At 41.1% G+C, this 22,906-nt stretch overlaps 2 protein-coding genes across 7 annotated transcripts; one reads left to right on the forward strand and one right to left on the reverse strand.

The window, feature by feature from the left end:
- Positions 1–220: 220 nt before the first annotated feature.
- On the forward strand, positions 221–4,674 carry pih1d2 (PIH1 domain containing 2). 2 transcript variants are annotated; one of them, XM_010892207.3, is made up of 6 exons: positions 221–285; positions 660–887; positions 1,113–1,239; positions 3,258–3,491; positions 3,847–4,142; positions 4,272–4,674. In XM_010892207.3, the coding sequence occupies exons 2-6, from the start codon at positions 690–692 to the stop codon at positions 4,404–4,406; spliced, it is 990 nt and encodes a 329-aa protein (XP_010890509.2). In that variant the 5' UTR covers positions 221–285; positions 660–689; the 3' UTR covers positions 4,407–4,674. The 2 variants fall into 2 exon arrangements, with proteins under 2 accessions (XP_010890509.2, XP_010890508.2); XM_010892206.3 differs by having other exon boundaries at positions 222–285; positions 686–887.
- A 1,916-nt stretch (positions 4,675–6,590) lies between these two features.
- Positions 6,591–21,262, reverse strand: dixdc1a (DIX domain containing 1a). Of its 5 annotated transcripts, none has more exons than XM_010892202.3 (16): positions 21,129–21,262; positions 20,609–20,780; positions 17,646–17,794; positions 17,360–17,508; positions 11,971–12,060; positions 11,652–11,705; positions 11,487–11,537; positions 11,147–11,251; positions 10,868–10,921; positions 10,710–10,778; positions 10,498–10,572; positions 10,203–10,364; positions 10,050–10,116; positions 8,426–8,534; positions 8,073–8,181; positions 6,591–6,941 (listed from the first exon to the last, which is right to left on the reverse strand). In XM_010892202.3, the coding sequence occupies exons 2-16, from the start codon at positions 20,629–20,631 to the stop codon at positions 6,825–6,827; spliced, it is 1,383 nt and encodes a 460-aa protein (XP_010890504.1). In that variant the 5' UTR covers positions 20,632–20,780; positions 21,129–21,262; the 3' UTR covers positions 6,591–6,824. The 5 variants fall into 5 exon arrangements, with proteins under 5 accessions (XP_010890504.1, XP_019906038.1, XP_019906077.1 ...); XM_020050479.2 differs by having other exon boundaries at positions 20,609–20,756; positions 20,986–21,262; XM_020050518.2 differs by having other exon boundaries at positions 10,710–10,775; positions 20,986–21,262.
- Positions 21,263–22,906: the final 1,644 nt, after the last annotated feature.

The raw sequence follows: 22,906 nt of genomic DNA on the forward strand, positions 1-22,906 counted from the left end.
TACATGTTGTCATGAATTGTATCTTTAGACCATGAGTTTGGACGTATTTATATCATACATTTGTCTTGTATTGGAACAAAATTATTCTTAATTCCTTAACATGTCCTTTATATAGGGTGCTCTAAATAAATTTCGTTCAGAAATACAAATTAACGCCTCTCTTCTGTCAGTAGAGGGTAGGCATGTACCATCTTGTTTCGTTTCCATAGTAACGTTTTGACAACATTTAGCAGTACAGTAACGTTAGAACAAGGTTCACTAGAACTCGAAGCGAACAGATTTACTGTGAGTATATTTCCATGTGGTTTGTGTTAAATTGATAACAAGCTCCTATTTTCTATTTAATTAACATCGTTCTTAACAAATATGTACACTGTATTAAAGGAAGACATTGATGTTGTAACGTGGGACCCTACTTTCACGCTGTATTTACGTTAGTTATCTAATTTAACTCTGCCTATCCCGGCCTGGATTCCTTAGGAATCTCTCTCCAGCGGTAATAATAAATTAACGTTGGCCAGTTTCAATATCCTAGCCATTGCATAATTTGATGCAAATTATGGTCTGATTCTAGCTATGTGCTAGCTCGTATTTAATCATCTTCTTAGACTGGGAGTACCTGATGAGGGGGCTAAATTCCTCTGAATTAAATCCCACAGGCTTAGGTAAAATACATATTTTTCAGAGTTATGTCTTCCCTGGGGTGTCAAGTTAACATTGCTGCAAAGGACATTTTGCAGCCGGTCAACCAGTTCTGGTCCATGTTGGACGACCTGTCTCAGAATGACCCTCAAAGCTACCAGATGTTCATGAAGAAACAGATGAAGCAGGGAGCTGATTATTTTTCACCACCTCAGCCAGACTGCTGCATATGCACCGATCTACTGGTACCACAAAATGTCTTGCTGCCACAGCTACATCCACAATAGCTAGCTACAGTTAATATATTCAAAGCACTCACACTTGCAACACTGCCTGGCCTAGATAGAAATGCCATACAAGCTTGTTGTTAAAGGAGAATAATGGTTCATAATATGATTTATTTGCAGTGGCTTTATGACTCAGTAATGCTCAATAATAGAGTTTGAACAATGCTGTATATTTTGTGTTAGGAGCCAAAGAAAGGGTTGCTGTACATCAATGTGTGTGGCTGGAACTGCGTCCCTGCTCCTGTGAATGAGAACAAGCCTGTCCCTGTTTTAGGAGGGCGACTGGAAACAGACACTAATGAAGGAGGAGGTACTAGGAACCACTGTTGTTATGCAGAAGCAGGACACAAACCTGTATTACTAACAGTATTCTCCCAATAGTTTGCTGGACAAACAAGTGAATTAACCAATTACTGTCTACTAAAGCTCAATTTCTGTTATATCCTATAATGTAAAAGCCCTGGAGTTAATCATAGGTAGGAGACGATGAAAAGCAGAAATGGTTTGGTACTCTTGGACTCTCAGAATATTGCTGCTCTAGATTATGTGCAAACAAATACAGCTCCGGAAAAAATTAAGAGACCACTGCAGTTGAAATGGAAAGTTTTGAGTGAGGAACAGAAGCGTTCAATATGCAGTGGTCTGTTAATTTTAACCCTTCTGTTCCTCACTCAAAACCTTCCTTTTTTACTTTTTTGGAAAGGAAAGTAAAAGGTGCTGTGGTCTCTTAATTTTTCCGGAGCTGCATTGTTCATAATAAAATTGCAAATCATATATTTTGTGTTATAGTTAGGGTTTTCTCAATTAACATTTTATAAAATTATATTTTAATAGAAATGCCTTTGAGGTGTAAATGATAAAAGAAAAAATTAACATAGGGATTTCCCTATTATATAAAATAAGACATGACAAATAAGACATTGAGTGTAGATATTTACTAATGCGTCATGGTTTTGTAACTCAATTTGCTACAGACATGTTAAAACTACTATGGATGCCATTCCTGTCTCAAATGTCTTTACATTTTGTCATGTCTGACACTCAATTTCTTGGATTATAATTACTTACATACTATTAATAAATAATAATGAATTAGGATTCCCCCTCCCCCACTTATCCAAGTAAAATACTAGTTTTAATGGGATTGTTATACATTTTCTTAGTGTGAAATAAAATGTATGTACATTATATATATATATATATATATATATATATATATATATATATATATATATATATATATATATATATATATATATATATATATATATATATATATAATGTATATACATTATTTATATGGAAATATCTCCAGCCTTTGAATTAATAGTTAAAGTAATACTTTCCCTTTAGGCCAAAAATGACATTTATACTTTCATATCCTGAATGTTTTTTGGCATACTTCAAACAGGATTCATGTTGGGCTTTCTTGACTAATGTCTTCCTTCACCCTACCTTACAGGGCAGATTTGCTAGGGGTAGTTGTCATATACATACTTTCACCAGCCTTGGTCTTAAAAGCCTCTAGCTCTGAAAGTTGCTGTTGGTAGCCTCTCTGATAACTCATCCACTTTGGAGTGACAGTCAGTCAGACAGGGCATTGGTGGTGCCATGCACCTTCCACTACTTTAGGGGTTTTCAAAGCCTTTGAAATCTATTCATACTCGTCCCCCAATTTGTCTTTCCTCCTTGGTGCTCATGGTTGAGCATTTGCTTTTTAATTCACCACCCCACTGAAGAAACCTACCTAAGTTGCTGAGGCCTGGGGTGGTGCAGTGGTCTAATCAGCTTACTCTTGTGCACATGTGCTACTGCAGCAACAGTTCTGGCTCAGTGCTCTTTCCACAACAAACTCTCTCCTCATTCTTTCACCACTTTCCTGTCCAATAAAGTAGAAAATGCCAGAAAATATATCTTTAAAATAACTGCTGAATCTTTCAACAGTGGAGTATGTGGTGTAGATAAGTGGGGAAAACATTCAAATTTAAATGCAAGAAACTTGGAGGCACTGACATGACAAAATGTGATAAAGTTCAAGTGGGTGTTTTATAGGAACTGTACCATTTGGACAGCTTACTGCTTTAACAAGAAGACTAATCCATACTTAGAAGCAAACTTACAAAAGTAAAAATACAAACGTTTTTTTTTGTTACTTATCTTGCTAAATATGTTTTTCCATGTGTGAAAATGTTTACGCAAATATGCTGGACTGTACATGGCACTACGCACATGTGATTATACATAGGCTTACTGAATGTGCTTTATTATAAAGCATTTTCATCCCATCACCCACAACTCAAAACATCTTCCCGGTCCACACGTGTACAGACAGTTACAGTGTAGTGGATGTGGCTTTTAGCCCTGCGCTACTGCAGCAGGCACAGAGAGACAGGATGGAGAAAGACCAGATCCACTTGTTAGCCATGCGCTTCATCCAGCAGCAGCATGGTGTGTGTCTGTCCCATCGGTACACCGTCAGCAGCTGGAAGCTGAAGGGCAGCCTGGAGGACATGCATCGTCGTCTGGCATCTCTGAAACAGCAATACCCTACCACCAACACAGGTAAGGCCTCTATGTAACTAGTCTATGAACTAGTCTGTAAAATGTCTACAGTATTAATTACTTCAAATATGTTTTAGTTTTTATAAATAGGGTATGTTAGAAAAACGGCTTTGCTGTGTTGGAATTATTTGGGCCTATTCTGACGACTGGATGATGTGGACACTTAAAAATATTGAATTGAGTTAACCTCTGATTGACCAGCCGATCGGCCAAAGTATTAAGTCACACTCCATTGCAATTGTCTATTTGAGATGAATCTTTGAAATGTTTTTCTCTCAGTTGTATGTTGTGTACTTAGTGCTGAATATGACGAGTCAACAACATTAGCTGATGATTTGCCATGTATTCATTTAAGTCTCCCAGACCCCAGCTTCCCTCCTGCAGCAGATCGCCTCGCTGCATAAAGAAGACAGTGATGACAGCACACCTGTGACTTTCTCTACACCTGACAAGCATACCTCTGGGCCAGTGGAGCAAAGCAAGAAGAACCTGATCCAGGTGATCTCCAGCACTGTTACATCCCAGCCCCAAAGACCGCAGCACCAGCTTATTGTCAACTCTGATGCCAGTGGCCACTCTCGGAGCCTAGAGCTGTCTGTGGATTTACCAAAGGTTCAGTCCATTGCAGAATGCCATCTCAGCATTTCCCAGGTTAGGAACAAAACCTACTTGCATTTACCTTTCCCTATGCTTTGAATAAAGACCTTTGACTGATGGATGTTTGTGATGTTTATCCTTTATGTGGTCTTGTGGGTCTAATAGTGTGCGTTTTCTCTGTAGGATGATGTATTACTAGAAGTGCTGGATTTGTACCATCTACACCTGGTGTTGCCTGAGGCTGTAAATGAGGAATCTGCCTCTGCTACGTTCAACAAGAAGAAACAGACATTACGTTTGCATGTGTCTATACTCTAGTGTCAGTACTGACAAGATAAAAAAATACTCTGAGCTTAGTCGAAAAGGAACTTGAAGCGTCCATTTTTCAAGGTTACAGTAACTTCAACTTAATTGCTATTTTTCCCTGAATACTGAACGTGGGTTTTTTAGCTCTGTTATGTTAAGTTACTGAAAACACACAGAATATTAATTACAAGACAAATGGGGAAAATGTGGTTTTATTGTCATTCTGAAGAGATAATTCCATCTGATTTAATTCACTTTTTTCTGATTTTATGTTGGGACCAGAAAGATAGTCTATCTAAAAGAATTTGAATAAAGTGTTATTCACATAAAGTTGCTTTTTAAGTGGTCCTTTACTTGTGAAATGTATCTGATTTAAAAAATATATTGAATGAAAAATAGCACAAATATACACCATATATTAATATATTTATTTATTATATTATAATTAACGTTTCTACCTTTTTTATTTAAATCAGATTGAACTGCAAAAAAATCTACATATATCTCAGGATTTTCATAGTGTGCACTTTAGGTACCCTTTTGGTGAGGACAATAACGGGTTATTAGATAAGTATTTACTATAAACAGTTCTGGCATGTCAAAACTTTGATGGTCAATATTGTAGAACAGCTGAGCAATTAAAACCTTATAGTTCCAAGGTCACAATCCGTTGTAGCCAAGACCCTATTTCACATCATCTGTGTGCAAGAATGCAAGGTGTCATGTTTTGCCAGACAAATCCACTAAACAGGAATACAATCAATAATGGACTGAGAACACAATAAGGGAGCAATAAGGGTGTACTGCCTTACGCAGGGATTGGACAACAGATTTGTCTAAACAAATGTAAATGTAAGGAATGAATACATTTTTTTTGAGGGACTGGATCAGAGGGAAAAAAGAAAAAACACAGTTCCAACATTTGGAATTTATCAATTCACTAATGATTCACGAGAACAACCAAAAACACAAATTCACGTATTATAAACCCTTCTTTTCAGTACTGTGCTTCGGGTCGTTGTTGACCCAGCCACGACCCATCTTCAATACTCTTACTGAGGGAAGGAGGTTGTTGGCCAAGATCTCGCGATACATGGCCCCATCCATCCTCCCCTCAATACGGTGCAGTCATCCTGTCCCCTTTGCAGAAAAGCATCCCCAAAGAATGATTTTTCCACCTCCATGCTTCACGGTTGGGATGGTGTTCTTGGGGTTGTACTCATCCTTCTCCTTCCTCCAAACATGGCGAGTGGAGTTTAGACCAAAAAGCTCTACTTTTGTCTCATTAGACCACATGACCTTCTCCCATTCCTCCTCTGGATCATCCAGATGGTCACTGGCAAACTTCAGATGGGCCTGGACATGCGCTGGCTTGAGCAGGGGGACCTTGAGTGCGCTGCAGGATTTTAATCCATGACGGCGTAGTTGGTTACTAATGGTTTTCTTTGAGGCTGTGGTCCCAGCTCTCTTCAGGTCATTGACCAGGTCCTGCCATTCATCTGGGCTGATCCCTCACCTTCCTCATGATCATTGATGCCCCATGAGGTGAGATCTTGCATGGAGCCCCAGACCAAGGGAGATTGACCGTCATCTTGAACTTCCATTTTCTAATAATTGCACCAACAGTTGTTGCCTTCTCACCATGCTGCTTGCCTATTGTCCTGTAGGCCATCCCAGCCTTGTGCAGGTCTACAATTTTATCTCTGATGTCCTTACACAGCTCTCTGGTCTTGGCCATTGTGGAGCGGTTGGAGTCTGTTTGATTGAGTGTGTGGACAGGTGTCTTTTATACAGGTAACAAGTTCAAACAGGTGCAGTTAATACAGGTAATGAGTGGAGAACAGGAGGGCTTCTTACAGAAAAACTAACAGGTCTGTTAGAGACGGAATTCTTACTGGTTGGTAGGTGATCAAATACTTATGTCATGCAATAAAATGCAAATTAATTATTTTAAATCTTACAATGTGATTTTCTGGATTTATGTTTTAGATTCCGTCTCTCACAGTTGAAGTGTACCTATGATCAAAATTACAGACCTCTACATGCTTTGTAAGTAGGAAAACCTGCAAAATCGGCAGCGTATCCAATACTTGTTTTCCCCACTGTATAGGCCAGCTTGATAATGATTTACATGAACTGCATGTCTGGGAAATAATTCACACATAGTCATTTATCATGCAGTAATTCATGTTTATTAAAACAAAATTGTATTGTATATAGGACAAATTCATCACTCTTATTTTGTAATTACAACTTGTATTTCAAACAGTAACTGTAAGTAAAATGTTCAGGAAAGACACATTTTTAAAACTATGGTTTTGAAATAATAATAAATAGATTGGTCCTTGTTGTCATAATATCTATCTCTGTTGGGTCTCTGAATACTGACAGGGTTTTATGGCATCGTAGAACAGTGGTCACAGTCTGAGGTTAGTGGTTCCCTCTATGGTTGGTTGATTCCCAGTTCCTTCTCTCTCCCTGGTCTTCCTCCACCCAAGCCACTATCTTCCCTTCCCAGCCAGGCACTAGGGCGCCATCCTGGAATACCTGCAGACACCAGAAACACAAATAAAGTTTTTACCATATTTTTAGGCTATATAGGGATTTACTACATTAACTTAGCATGTAAAAAAAAAAAATAGTTTATTGTTCTGAAGGGATACATCAGTTGAAGAAGCTAATGAGGGATTAATATTTCAAATACATTCATCAAGTCATGCATACTGTTGATTTGAATGTCCCAAAAATAAATCTGTTTGAAAATCTATGATAGAGCCAAAAAGATCCTAGAAAGACGAATGGAAATCCTTTTGCCGACTAGAGGTGTGCTTTGCATTTAGAGACTCAAAATAACATAATTGCTGCCAAGGGTTTTTCTGATACGGATTAATTTAAGGGAGTGAATACGTTTGTAATCATAGTTAAATTGTTGGGTATATCTTTTACAAATATTTTTCTTCCACTTTTACATTACAAAATAGTGTATGGAGGACTTTAACAAACAAAATCCCATTTAAATACATGCATAATTATACTTTAGCGCAAAAAAACGTAAAGAACAAAGGAGGGGTGAATAATTATCTAGTAATATTAGAATAGGGTGTCCTAATGTTATAACGAGGACTCGTGAGGGAGACGCACGCTCTCTCCCTCGGCGTGGTGTTCGGTGTGCGTCGTCACCGGCCTTCTAGTCACGCCGCTCCTCCTCCCACAGCACTGTCATGTCTTGTCATTGCACGCACCTGGTGTCCATTCCCTCATGAGGTAACCTATATTAGTTCCTGTGTTCCTGGGCGTCTTTGTGAGGTATTGTTCTATGTTTGGTGTGGTAAATTGTTTCTTTTTTCCTTGGTACGTGCATTTACTTTGAATAAGAAACAACATTTCTACCTGCCTTCCTGTGTTTGGCTCCCTTCCTCGCACACCACCAAAACAACACACTGACAAACGTGGTCAAGTGGTCTAAGCCACTGCCTCCAGTTAACATGTTCTTCAACTTCATTCTAAATTAATTTATGGACATTGTTGAGAAAGATATTATTGGGGTGTGGATAGTTATTAAATCTACGATACAACTGATCTATCTCATACATTTAGTCATTTAGTCATTCCCCTCTCAGTGGTAACATCTGACCCTATCTTAATTTAACCCAAAGCTGTAATACAAAGCGTGCCTACCTCCTCCTTTACAGTACCAAACTCTGGGTCGAGGGCTTTGAAGTGGTATCTGAAGCTGCCCTGGCGATCCACCGCTGCCTTGAAGTCTTTCAGAGTTACCTCCCCCAGCCTAACAGTACAGCACAGTCTGTCAGATGGATTGATGTTGTACTGATCTGTGCAGAGACACACACACATGCACATTCCCTCACAACGCTAGATACAGACCCACAACACATACGGTACCTCATGGACACACCTGCATGCCTTCACTCACACTGTTGAATATACTCATGCATATACCTTTTATACCATTGCAAATACACACATGGAATGGACACCATCAGACCTAAAGAGTGATTCAGGATTTGTACCTCTTAGGGATGTTGACCAGAAACGGAGTGAGTGAGCGATCAGTGAAGTAGAGCACTTTAGTGTAAACTGAAGAGTCCAGGCCAGGGCTACTATGAGAGTGAGCTATTTCTGAAAAACAAACAATAAAACATATACTGTGCCAGTCAGAAGTTTGGATATACTTACCCATTCACTGGTACAGTGGGTACATTTTGTTTGGTCACAGTACGATATACCATGGGTTTCAGTTTCTTATGATTCACCATGGGTTTCAGTTTCTTATGATACACCATGCGTTTCAGTTTCTTACGATTCACCATGGTTTTTAGTTTCTTATGATTCACCATGGGTTTCAGTTTCTTATGATACACCATGCGTTTCAGTTTCTTATGATTCACCATGGTTTTTAGTTTCTTATGATACACCATGGGTTTCAGTTTCTTACGATTCACCATGGGTTTCAGTTTTTTACGATTCACCATGGGTTTCAGTTTCTTATGATACACCATGGGTTTCAGTTTCTTTTGACACACCATGGGTTTCAGTTTCTTACGATTCACCATGGGTTTCAGTTTCTTACGATTCACCATGGGTTTCAGTTTCTTACGATTCACCATGGGTTTCAGTTTCTTACGATTCACCATGGGTTTCAGTTTCTTACGATTCATCATGGGTTTCAGTTTCTTACGATTCACCATGGGTTTCAGTTTCCTATGATACACCATGGGTTTCAGTTTCTTATGATACACCATGCGTTTCAGTTTCTTACAATTCACCATGGTTTTCAGTTTCTTATGATACACCATGGGTTTCAGTTTCTTACGATTCACCATGGGTTTCAGTTTCTTACGATTCACCATGGGTTTCAGTTTCTTACGATTCACCATGGGTTTCAGTTTCTTACGATTCACCATGGGTTTCAGTTTCTTACGATTCACCATGGGTTTCAGTTTCTTACGATTCACCATGGGTTTCAGTTTCTTACGATTCACCATGGGTTTCAGTTTCTTACGATTCATCATGGGTTTCAGTTTCCTATGATACACCATGGGTTTCAGTTTCTTCTGATACCCCATGGGTTTCAGTTTCTTACGATACAGCATGAGTTTTTCATCCAGTTTTATTCCCTGAAAAATTCAAACAATCTCACATTTAAAGGCAAAGTGAAAAGTAAAGGCCACCTGAAGCCTGACCTTACAAGTGTTTTATATTACAACTCAACCATCACTTCTCTGCTTCAGCTTTTCAGGGATCCCATTCCAGGTGGAGGGGATGGTAGGAGCAGGTCTTTTACCCATTTTTCCAATTTTATCATATCCAGTTATTTATACTGCCCTATTTTATTGCAACCACTCCCAACAGATTCAGGAGAGTTGCACTTCACAGCAAGCTCATAGGCATGAACCTGCCCCTTGTCCCTTCACCCGAGTCTCCACGTCATGCATAAGGGCAAAATCCAGATGGCGGGATAGTGCATGGTGACCAGGGACGATGCATCTATAATAACCTTGTGGTTAGCTTACTGGCTACAGCTTCAGGCTTCAGCTTCAAACCTCCTAACATAATACTCAGCATAATTTAAATACACAGTCATTTGCATGGAGCAGAATTAACAATGTTGTTGAGAACCAAAGTGTATCTTACTTGAGCTGGGGGGCCACGAGTCTCTGTCGGTGGGGTTGGCTCTACGTCCTGGTGATTTGTACTGGCCCTAAAAGAGGACGGAAACACGGTTACAAAGAAAAGGCCCGTAAGGCATGGTCCTCTGTGTGGGCGTGGTTGCATGTGTGAGTGTACCCCTCTGTCCTGCCTGCGGCGTGTGTCAAGTGTGTGTAGACGGTCCATGAGTCTGGCCACGCCCTGCTCCAGTGTGTCCAGGGTGTGATGCTGAGGGTCATGGCCGGAGAAGCCGTCCCTCAGACAACGCAGGGCTTCCCTTACGAGCTGCAGCTCCTCGCCCTGGAAACACACATAGAATCCTCCACATATTGTTGGTCCACAGCTCCAGAGACGCACTCGCATAAAACATAAATGAAATAGACTTCCTCCCACCAGCTCATGTAAGAAATGTACAAAGGTGTAAACGACGCACCGCTGTGTGTTGGAAGGCTGGGCCAGTAGATGGGCCCATAGAGTTAATGTACCCACTATTATCACTCCTAGATGACTGAAGAAAAAAGGTAATTAACTCTAGCATACTCTGCAAGCAACAGAATTTGTGTGTGTTTTTTATTTTTTAAATGAGCCACATTTAATTTACATTCTGTGGAGTCCAGTGGAAGCAGTTTGAGAATGGCATCATACCCTGTGACTGTCTTCGTCCAGTTTCAGCTGCTGTTGCTGAAGTAGTCTATCCTTTTTACCAACTTGCTGCTGATTTTAAAGACACATCGCTGTGATATCTGTTTCATTTCAACTAGCTACATAATCAAACGCACATGTTGAAACATTGAACATTTTACCTCATATTCACTGAGTAATTTGTTCCGATCGTTCAACTTCCGCTTGAGCTCTGCCTAGAAATGTACAAATATAATGTTTACTTCATTTGTAATTTGGATTGACAAAATATTTAGGGAATATTTTAATACTTAGATAGATAGCCACTGAATTTTAATTGCTTTGAATATTTAGGCTTGTGTCCGAAAACCTGTCAGCAATAAACATTGGAAGCCTGAAACCTTCCTTCCTATCAAATTTTTTTTCAAAATGTCAAGCAAGCATCAAATAATTTGACTCACATTTTCCCCCTCTAATTCTTCCTTGGCCATGCTGCACCTTAGCAGGTCCTGCTTCAGTTGCAACACTGCAGCCTCCTGTACTGCCATACGCTGCTGAAGAGCATCCTAATCGGGAAAAACAGATGCTAAAGACAATGCTAGCGACAATGCTAGCATGAATGACTTGCACATGAAATTAGTAAACTGATGTATTGTTATGAAGCCACGAAAACAATTTTAACAAAGATATCTGTAGGGGCATGCCAGAGGCTAGAGGGGCTTCTCTTCTGCACAGTGTTGAAATTAGAAATGAAGAAAAGCCATGTATCAAAATTGGCCCAAACAAATGTAATTGGCTTACTCTAATGGCCTGAAGGTGGCGAGCTTCTTGCTTGTGCCTCAGAAGCTCCCTCTGAGAGGACAGAGAGACAGACTTAGACTCAGATATCTTTCATTACAAAGGGAAACATTTTTGCTCTTATGGTAGCTCATCCATATTATGCCCAATTATTTTCACTTACTGTACCTTCAGATCAAGAACCTCCTCCATGCTTTGGTCCAGACGACTGCGGATTAGAACCTTCAAAGCGAGATCGGATGAACGCAATAATGAGAGGATAGAAAAATGTCAGAGCTTATAAGAAAACATTTGCCAGGCATGACAGCAATGCTAAGCAGATAACATAGATCCATTCATGCTTCTATAGTATCTTCACTTTAGCATGGCCTGGGATGACAGTAAAAACATTAAAGCATGACGGGCTGACAACTGATATGGCGCAGTGAGTGGCTGAACATGGTGTATCTAAAATGAATGCTGAGAGGGATGGAGGCAAACACAGTACCAGCTGCTGCTCAGCATTAGCTCTGCTATCCCCGAAGCCCACAGAGACGTCCTGCTCATCCTCAGGAAGAGAGCCATGCAGGAGTAGAGCCTGGTGAAAGAAGAAACTACACATCAGGTAAAGCCTGCACAGCCATGGTCTGTTCTACGGGAACAAGATGTACGGTCATACCTAGACCACACCACTACTGGACTTCAATGGACAGTGTAGACAGAGGAAATGCTTGGCTGTACTGCAGGTGGCTGAAGAAACTGGGGAAGTCCCAAATGAGAGCAACACCTGGTATGGCAATGGCACAGTTATATTGTTTTGGAAAGGTTGGTGAGGTCAAGCCCAACTAGATGCATTCTCTACCCGAACTGACCTACGAGACATTTACTCCACGTGGCGCCATAGAAGGCCACAAAGATCACAGAAATCAACCACCTGTGTGAGGGACTGTTGGTACTTCTGCAATCTAATCTCCAATTCGACCCACAGACCACAAGACTGCTAAATGAAACCAGCTCTGCACCTTATGAAAAGACACAAATCAAATAAAACCTTTACTGTTTTATTTGTCATGAGCTTTGTAAACAACATACTCCACTGGATTCAAGTTGAAGCATTGTGCTTGCCTTCTGAGCAGCAGTTTAAAACCGTTTTTTTAATGTTGACCAGTACGGCTCACACGATGAAAACAAATCTTTTCATTATGGTGGCACTGGCCAATTTACTGACACAATAACTAGGTTTTGAAGCATTAATTAAATGTTTTGTGTGAGTTACTACATTTTACGGACATGCCATAGAGTTGTGATGTCCCATGAAACAGTTGTGACAATTGCACTTACAGTTTAGAAAATGTAAGTAACCCCGTTCAGCTCCTTATGAAGTAACCACACTCCACTCCTTACCATACACATTTAAATCACACACACAATCTCTCCCTCTGTGGATTGTCATTTAACTCTTATAATCTTTGTATTTTCAAACACTTTGACCCCAATTGCGTTGTATTTTATTTAAAAAAACAAGCATAGCCTCCATGAACGAAAAACCAAACATAGCTATTGACTTACGTTTTGTTGTCTTTCCCAACACAATGTCAGTGTAGACTGTAGGTAATGGGTTTATCTAGTAAAACTACTTAGAAATACACCTTGAGGTAGATAAAAACAATCTGACCATGTCTGTCAAACACAGCGTGTACCTCTGGTGTATGCTACGTCAATAGGTCATCCACCCTTCTTCCTCTCACAGCAGCACTACATAAAACTTTGAGGAATACAGTAAATATTTGAAAAGGAGAACTGCATTTTTGTTATTTACTGTGTGCAGTCCCCCCCCTCCCCCATTTCTTCCCTTCCGATTTGATTGAACTTGACCATGCAACTCCCAGCAGGCTTGTAAGAATCAATGAGGACCTGTCCTCCAAAGCACATCTTGCCAACAGTTCTCCTCACACCACTTACTCAACGAACATTCCCTCTGAAAACTGATAAATTCTCATAACTTCTCTGGACTACAACCAATTAAGCTGACAGATGCCTCAACCCACCACAAGAAGTCACCAAAGCACAAAAAAGCAGGAAAACACTCTCCGACATCCCTGCCATGCTTCCTGCAATGTGTTGTGTGTCTCGTTTTTATTTGATATCTCTGCCAATCAATTTGGGGCTTAAAAGTCAGCTTGCGTGCAAAATCTCAAAATCTCGTATTTTTCTAATTGTGAGCACTGCTCACATTAAACGAACAAACCGACTATCAGGATTGTCTCACTCGTGGCCAAATGTGCCAAAATCGTGGAAAACTGAACCACTTTGTCAAGGTCTCCTGTAGACTCACAACACGCAGCCCATCATTCTCAGTCAACGATCATCCACAATGTGAGTTCAGGTCCAGTCCCTTTTAAATCATGCACAGTCAGTCTGAGTGATGTGTGTATTCCTCTATTGTAGGATACTGATGCCAGTTATTGTTGGATACTGATAATGCCAGTTATCATTGCTGAATGCAGACACATTTTCAAATCCATGCTACTCTCTGCACCCTACGCTGCCCTCTGTGGTTATGGTGACTCTAAAATGTACCTAATGGGCTCGCTCCAACTCACAGTTCGCTATGGCACAAAAGGTGCTAACCCGATGGGACTAGACCTCTTTCCAGGGGGACAGAGAATAAGCATGTTGCCTCATCCTGGCAACACAAATGGCCAGCACTATTTGAGGGTCACTGCTTTTACCCACCAGCCTTTGATGGACCTCACAGTCACCCCTGTCATACAGCCCCTGCGTGGCATTCTTCATGAAGAGGTTGATGCTGAGCTTACAAACCTACTGGAACAGGACATCATCGAACAGGTGGATCTCTAACCTGGTGATCGATCAAGGATGAAGTCAGGGGCCTTACGTGTCTGTACGGATCTCCGACCAGTGAACATGTCTGTCATTCCCCATAAATATCCGCTGCGCACCTCGGGGGAACTGGCAGCCATGTTCTATGGCACCAAGGTCTTCTCCAAACGGGACCTGCGACAGGGATACCTCCAGGTGCCACTGCACCCCAGCAGCAGGGACCTTACAGCGTTTGTGACGCACGTTGCGGTGCCGTTCGGGCTGATTTCTGCTCCCGGCTGTTTCCAAAAGGTGATGAGCTCAGTGCTTGCTGGCATCCCTGGGGAGGCCATCTACCTGGACGACATGGTCGTTCATGGGCCTACACCTTTCACTCATGACGAGCGCCTCCACAGGGTGTTCAATGCGCTGGCCAAACACAGGCCAACACTCAATGGATGCAAGTGTGGCAAGTATCGAGTTTGTGGGTTTTTGGCGGTCAGCTGACGGCGTCTCCCCTCTCTAGTCCAATGTCGTTGCCATCCACAGCATTTCTATCCCAGTACTCATCCACCATAGCTCCACTACAACAACTGTTTCGGAAAGACGAGCCCTGGGTGTGGTCACGAGCTTGCAGTGAGGCTGTATGCCTACTCAAGCCGTAGCTCACGTCTTCCCCTGTTTTGGCCCATGTCGACACCGCCAGCCCTACCCTTCTCAGCTGTGACGCATCAGCCATAGCCTCCAGGGCCCTCAACACAACAGAACAGAGGTATCCCGTAGGTGAGCGTGAGGCGCCAAGCCAGTGTCTGGTCATGTGAGTGATGGCATCTAAACCTATATGGCCGTTCTTTCTCCCTAAGGACTGACCATCAGGCCCTCAGTGCCCTGCTGTCAACGTCAGGTGCAGGCCACAGACCGCCTCCGCCAATATAACTTAAACTTCAAGTTCACACCAGGACGTGACAATGTGGTTGCAGATCTACTCTCCCACTCGATCTCTGCCGTGGCCCCTCTCACGGGTTCAGACCGTGGCGAACAGGAGATCATCCAAATGCTGCATGAACCTCTCCAGGCTACGCGCTGAAGGAGGCTTCAGAACAGGACCCAGTTATCTGCCATCTCTGCACTTACATCAGGAACGGCTGGCCACGTAAAGTGCCTGAGGAATTGTCTGCCTTCTCCAGAGTCAAGGATGAGCTCTCCTGCTATAATGACTCTTGTGTGACGCGTGGGCTTTGCACCATGGTACCAAGTATCCTTCGTGCACGTGTCTTTGTGCACGTGTCATTTGTGTATCGTAAAGCTCTAACAGAGATGCAGAGACCTGGTGTGGTGGCCTGGTATTGAGAGAGAAATCGAAGCTCTCATCAAGGATTGCTTGGTCAACAGGCCCCTCCACACATGCAGCCCCTCACATGGTCTACCGAGCCCTGGGAGCACTTGCAATTGGACATCCGGGGAGATCCATGGGGTTGCCCATCACCAACGGTTCCTGAGGGTAGCTTAAGACTTACTCTCTAAATGGCCAGAGGTCATCGCAGTTGTCTCTGTCACGTCTCGGGTCATCATTGATTTTTTAGAGTCCTTTTTTTCCCTGATGGGTTATTGCAAAGACTCTAAGCACGGGCAACGGGCCCCACTTCGTCCCCGCCAAACTGTCATCCTACCTTGGAAGCAAAGGCATCCGTAACATTCATACTGCGTACTACCACCTGCCAATAGAAGGGTGGAGCATTTTACTCAGACTTTGAAAAATGGCATCCAAGCACACATAGCCCAGGGAGGTTCATTCGACAGAGCCCTCCTAAACACGCTGTTACACTACCGAGCAACACACCATTCCACTACAGGTGTTTCACCCGCCTCCCTGATGATTGGCCGCCAGCTCAAATTACCCGTTGACAGGCTCCGCCCCACTCACCCTCATGCCGCTGTCCCTGATCCCACACGAGGCCCCAACGCATCAGGCTGAAGGCATGGTGCCTCAGTCTCGTCCTCATGATTCTCCCCCACAGCCCGCTCGTACATGTTCTCGACCTTACCACCTACGGGACTTCGAAACTAAATTTCATGCTTGAAATTCTGTGAGGGGGGAGGAAATATCATGTAAGGACACTGTGCTTACAGTGCTGCATTAATAGTTACAGCACCACACAGTTCGATTGGGCTGTGATTGTTTAGTCATGCCTGTTGTATGGTTGATAGGTTTGTTCTTTAAGATGACGAGTGTGTGAATAAAGCAGATAGCATTGCTGGCTACAAACCGCTGTCACAGACTCCTTATTTAAAACATAACAAAGTTGTTTTCACCAGTCGAAACCGGAGAAAATTAAACTAGCGCTTCCTCGGTCACTAAATAATAACCAACCGAGTTATGCATGCCCACCTTTGCGCGCATGCAACGTGTCATAATAATAATAATTATTATTATTATTTTTATTGAAGCAGTCCAAGACGTATTTATGCATTTTTTCAAAAGTATCTGTAATCCAATTACAATATTTTTGCTTCTAACATAATTAATCCGTTACTCCCCATTACCCAACTCTGCTAACAACTACAGTATGTGGACTGCACACATTTGAACAATTTACCAAAAATGTGAATTTTACATTTATTTTGTAACGTTGACGAATGGAGAGGCAGGACACAAGCACAGGGAGAATGCAAAGACCGACAGGATACAATGGGGAAGTAGGAACTTAAATTGGGTCCGTGATTAAGGAAAACAGGTGTCCGTGATGAAGTGAGGGAGAGAGGGTGTTGGATTCACTGGCATGGCTGGCTGTCATGCCAGAATGTGACCTATTTCTTTAAAAAACATTGCTTCGATGTAACTTTTCCTACTTCAGTGGATCCCAACCTGCAGTACTAGGACTCTTGAGGAAACATGGCCTATCCACGGGGGATACTTGGAAAGACTGAGACATAAATATTCTGTTAAAATGCATGTGGGCCTTCCAGGGTACTCAGTGCAGTGCAGAATTCTAGTTTGGAACCCCAGGCCTCCATCAGCCATGTTTTCTTTTCTTTTGCAACAAATGTAGTGTGTGGTTCCAGTAGTTAATTACCTGCAGGCGGAACACCATCCTCCTGGCCTCCTGCATCTCCTTCTCCAGCTGCTCCTGGTTACACTCCAGCTGCTCCTCCCATGATCTCTCCTCTTCTGGCCCACCATACATTGGGACTGGGCAAAGGCCACAGAGAGACAATGCCTCTTCTGGAGGTCACAGACAGACAGCCAAGAAGACATATGGAGGAATAGAAGAGTGACCAACTTGAAAAAACATCCCTTTTCTGGAACAGACAAATAAAATGAGAACAGATCTAAGCAGAGAGAATATATATGTAGCCAACCTGTATCAGATTTATTTTCTGTCAACTCATCCCCAGGCTCTGTGTGGTCTTCAGACTGAGCTGAGATAAAGGCTTCTTTAGGAGCATCTATGGACTTTGCAATGATGTATTCGTCTTTAGGGGAGTGTGCAGGACTGCCTGAGCTGAGGCTGCAACAGATGGTAGGCAAAGACAGAAATAGGGAATACATTTATGTGCCACAGCCAAATAAAAAGGAACAGGAAAAAGTTAATATGTGAAAATAGAGAATATTTCCCGAAATTATGCAGTAAATAAATGCCATCTTAAATCAACAATATCTTCACAGAATGATTCACTTGGAACATGTGTAAATACTGTAAATCGATTGACACAAACACGAGTGAATGTCAAAAAGATCACATGTTACTTTTAAATACACTGAAGAAAAAGATAAATGCAAAATGCATTGATAAAACAATTTTCTAAGATTTTTTGGGTTTATAGGGTTTATCACTTTATCTTGCACACTTTCTGTGTTCTGTCCAATACCCAAAAGCATACCTTAAAATAAATATTAAATAAGCTTTCTATGCATTATGTAACATTTCTGTGATATTTTATTTCAATTAATTAAACATGGAACCAACACTTACATGTTCCATTTGCATTCATATTGTTGTTCAGTGTACATTTTGCCCAGTTATTGAATTTGTGAAAGGGGAGGGATTTTTCAAGCAGTGTAAGTGGAGCAGGATTTAGAATCATGCATTTTTATTTTTTGTACATTCTTTGAATAGTTTTTTCTCTCCTGAGACATCAGTTCAAAGTCTCTGAGAGGACAGTTTCCTCTTCCTGCATGTACAGTGTTTATGTGCAGAGTCTGTTATGATGATCTTGGTCTGTGCTGAGTACATTCCCAAACAACTGAGGTCTCTCATGTTCTTTACAAATCATGTGTGCTCTGATACCCAAAGTATTAGATGTGTCTTTCCGTGGGGGAATTCCATCATACATTTTTTTATGGAATTAGTAATGCTACTGTTTGTGTTAATAACTCATAGGCCAGACATATGATAATGTTGTAGGAAAATGGGGAGCGATAATGTTCCTATTTTTCTTAGGTAAAATACATGATAGAAGGTAACAAATTTAATTTACTACAAAATGTAACCGTAAGTTAAGTTGTATGAAAAGTAATGTTGACAGTTAACTATACTTACATTTAGGCAAATGTGTGAGATTAATGGCTGATTTAATGCAGTATTAGGCTTTATTTATCACTTTATATAATAGAATGTAATTATGCCTTGGGGTTGCTATAGGGAAAGAAGTATTGGTTACAACATCATCCTTCATCCATTCACTAATATTGTTAATAGACAGAGATTTATTGCATTTATATGGCCAACAAGAGGGCCTGAATGAACTATGCCTGATCTGTGAAAATAAATGACCATCTGGAAAATAAATATTAATGATAATGTTGACACGTACCATGCATGCTTGTAATTGAGTTGGTAGAGATGGATGGTAGAAACAATGTCTGGCTACCCCAACTCCTAACTCTGGCAAAATGCTTCACAGCTATGGTTGTTAGTTTCTTCTTGGCAATATAGTATTTAGTGAACATAGAGCAGCAGAAGATTTCAGTTTGTAGATATTGCATAATTATATTAGAGATGTGAGAATACTGATAGATGTGCCTAGCATTTATTCATGTATTTAGAAGGTTTGGGACATTTTCCATGATGGGCTTAGTTTGTGGGTTTTATATATCAGAGCGGCCCAGAAACATGGATAGTAACGCTAAGTCACATAAAGGCTAAGTCACATAAACGCTAAGTCACATAATCGCTAAGTCACATAAACAGAGGCTCTGCTCTGGGGGTCATCTTATCTGATTCTACTGCTGTGATTATCCTTAAGTACCGCTTAATGACACAACTCATTTAAAATAATCCTGTAATAACAACTACAGGCTAAGACATTTGAAGTAGGCCTGCATGTCTCTTATCGTGGTGGCACCACCCTTCCTTTGCCCTGGGTGTAGTTTGCTATTAGTTACATGCTGTATATTGCGTGGATTGTCTTTTGTGTGGATTTCCATCTGATGCTCCCTGCTGATGTGTGGTGCCAACAACAACAACATACAGTAGGAGATGGACTACAGTGGAGATGAAGCCAACATTAGCCACTGAGATTAGCAGAGAGAGGCGCTTCAGTTCAGCACATCAATTTTTCACCCTTGGAATAAATCCCTTTTAATAAAATATAATAAATCCTCTTGAAATATGTTTTAATACATTTAAAAAAATTCTATACATTTGCATTAATATATCTTTTCAAGAGGATCACACACACACACACACACACACACATTTAAGACATGTGGCCTATTTTACTGTATAATTTATTTTATGTGTTTAAAGTCAATACATTTTGAGTTAGCAATGGAACCTCCCCTACCAAACAGAAATAATCCTAATCTCTGGAACAAAATACTTAAACATATGTGAGTGTACTCATACACAGTGTGATTTGAATCAGTCTGATCACAGTAAGTCAGATATGTAAGCTGATCTGAAAATAGAAATCACAGCAATGATAAACACTGTAGATATCCGTTGCTAGGCAATGTCATGCATCCAGCTCCATGATAGAATGCCTACATAATCCATACCACAGAGGCACACCCACACCTACATTCAGACAAAAGCCCACAGCCCAGACCAAAAATTATGTGTACTAGTCAGTCTCTTTAAGCTAGAACACTATCAGTAGTTTGTGTAACATCTGTTTAATAGAAGTCTAGATTTTCAAACATGTATGTATCGAAGTACCATTCTTGTCACTGTAGAACATTACTATCAAGATATATGTGTAGACAATGGTCAATGCAAACACTGCATTTCTACAGACACTGATTCAAACGACTAGAGGGAAAGATAGGGTGTCCTAACAATTTTGATCATGCATATTATTCTGTCAAATCCAACTCTTACCATTTCATCTGTTTGGCTCCCATGCTGGTTTGTTGCACTTCTAACCTCCCATTCAGCAGGCTCTGCCCTGCATTTTGGTGATGCTGCCCCGGTCCTCGGTCAGAAACATAGCCCCTAGAAAATCCCAGCAGCAGGGCTAGGAGCAGCACTGCCAACACTAGCCAGAATCAGCCTTCAGAAGTCACACACATACACACCCCACCGTGTTCAATCTGCAATAACAGCTACTGTAACAAAATGATAAAACCGTGTCCATGCAGAATATTCCCTACATGAAGCTCAAAATCCTAACAACAGCCCTGGACTCCAAATCACTCCCTTAAAATCCAGGCTCAGTCCCTCCCAGCTTGTGGGAAAGGATTGGTGTTTATACTCACCAACAGTTGAATTCTGCCTGGTTTTTCACAACACACTCCCCTATGGCTGAGCTCACCAGCTCCCATTCACGAACACAATGTTTTTGTTCCTTCCTGCAGTTCCTGCATATATTTTTCTTTTTTGGTTTCTCTCTTTCTCTCACCCTATATCTTCTTTTTTCCCTCCCTCCTCTTGTCTCTCTTGTACTCATTCGCACATGCTTTATTTCCTCTGTCCCTTGTTCTTTCAGTGAGCAGGGCTGTCAGACATGGCTCTGTCTGTCTGGTTGTGTTTACCCTCCCCCTCCTACACCCTCCTCCGGTTCTCCTTACCTCCCCTCCCACACTCTCTCTCTCTCCCTAGGAGGAGCAGTTCTGTATGTGCTGCTACTGTAGCATATCTCCTCTACATTGGACCGCTAATACAGTATATTCTAGGCTCAACACTGAGACGTATGTGGTTTCCAACTTAGATGTTTTGGTCAGACACAAGACTACAGGTTTGCATAAATTCTACAGAAATGTTTTCTTTTGTAATCATATTATCTCAAGAGTATGCAATAACCTGAACTAACAGATAAAGGTTTCAGGGCCAGTACTATTGTAAAGCTGTAATGATTGTCACATCCAATCTTCAATCGAAGACTAAATATGCTTACATTTTCTATTTGATCACAGAAACCACACATTGTGGGAGACTGCGATCATCTTGGTTTTATACAAGGCAGACAATGAAGACAAAAGCCTTTGTGTGACATGGAATGCTAATGATAAGTGTTTACTATTTAGGGCCTCAGCTTCTGCCACATGGTACCGCGGGAAAGAATTTGAGCTGTTCTTGTAACATACTGGCTCCATTATATTAATAACAATGTAAGTGCTTATATTTAGACATTTTACAAGGCATAGCCTATTATAAAAATGTGAATAACAAATGTGTTTTTTTAAATTACATATCCCCCAGAGAGAGGGGTCAGAGCTTGGAGCAAGTGAGCTTTTAAACTTTGAACAACTTTCCATCTTCACTGCTGGGCTCAATCTAGCAACCTTTAATTACATGGTCTGGTAAGACATTTGGCAAAGGCTCATGTACACTTCCATTGCATCGTTCTCGTGTCCTTTTATCCTCTAAATCTGCTTCTCAAATCTCATGGAGGTCAGACAATCAAAGAGTATGAAATGCACGGTGGTAGTTCCCAGCATAATGACATAGACGTCAACAAAGGAATCGATCGCAGTTTAGGCTGCATAACCTACTATAATATACTGTATAGAAAAAAACAATGACATGGCAGGTTGACAGAAAACATAACTACGCCGAAAGCTAGAACAATAACAAGGGATTCTAAGAATGTCTCGCCTAACCATGACCAAACATAAATAATAACACAACTGAGCAGCTATTAGGCTATTTAATCTGTATTTACGAGACAGAAAAGTTGATTACATCGAAACATTTTAGGACTCGACAAAAACATGTTTGTCGTCAACAAAGGCGTCTTTGTAATCCCTGTGGACTCTATACTAGCTATCATTGGGTTTCAATGTGTTCCTCACTACCAGCAACGTTTTAAAATATATATTTTTTCCCCGGCCTTTTTTTGACCCAGAGTTAGTGAGGGTCATTCTGCATGATAACCACCTCGACATATTCCAACTGTGTACCTAATCCTATATATTAAAATAATGTACATGACAGTAAGTAACGTGAAGTCAAATCCTGTTTCCAATAATCTTATATTTATTAAAACAAGTACATTATAAAAACTGGCCGTAAGTTAAAGTCAGTTTAGTTCTAATTGCCTGCGAGCTCGATCGTGGCACCCGCCCCTCTACAATTCGCAGAAATTGGGGAGAAATTCTGAATTCGGATTCTTCCAAATCTTTTGTGGCCCTTGCTTGTATACGGACAAATATCCAATTTCACCCCACGTGCATACAT

Source organism: Esox lucius, chromosome 1 (genome assembly GCF_011004845.1).
Source record: "Esox lucius isolate fEsoLuc1 chromosome 1, fEsoLuc1.pri, whole genome shotgun sequence".
NCBI classification, from domain to species: domain Eukaryota; kingdom Metazoa; phylum Chordata; class Actinopteri; order Esociformes; family Esocidae; genus Esox; species Esox lucius.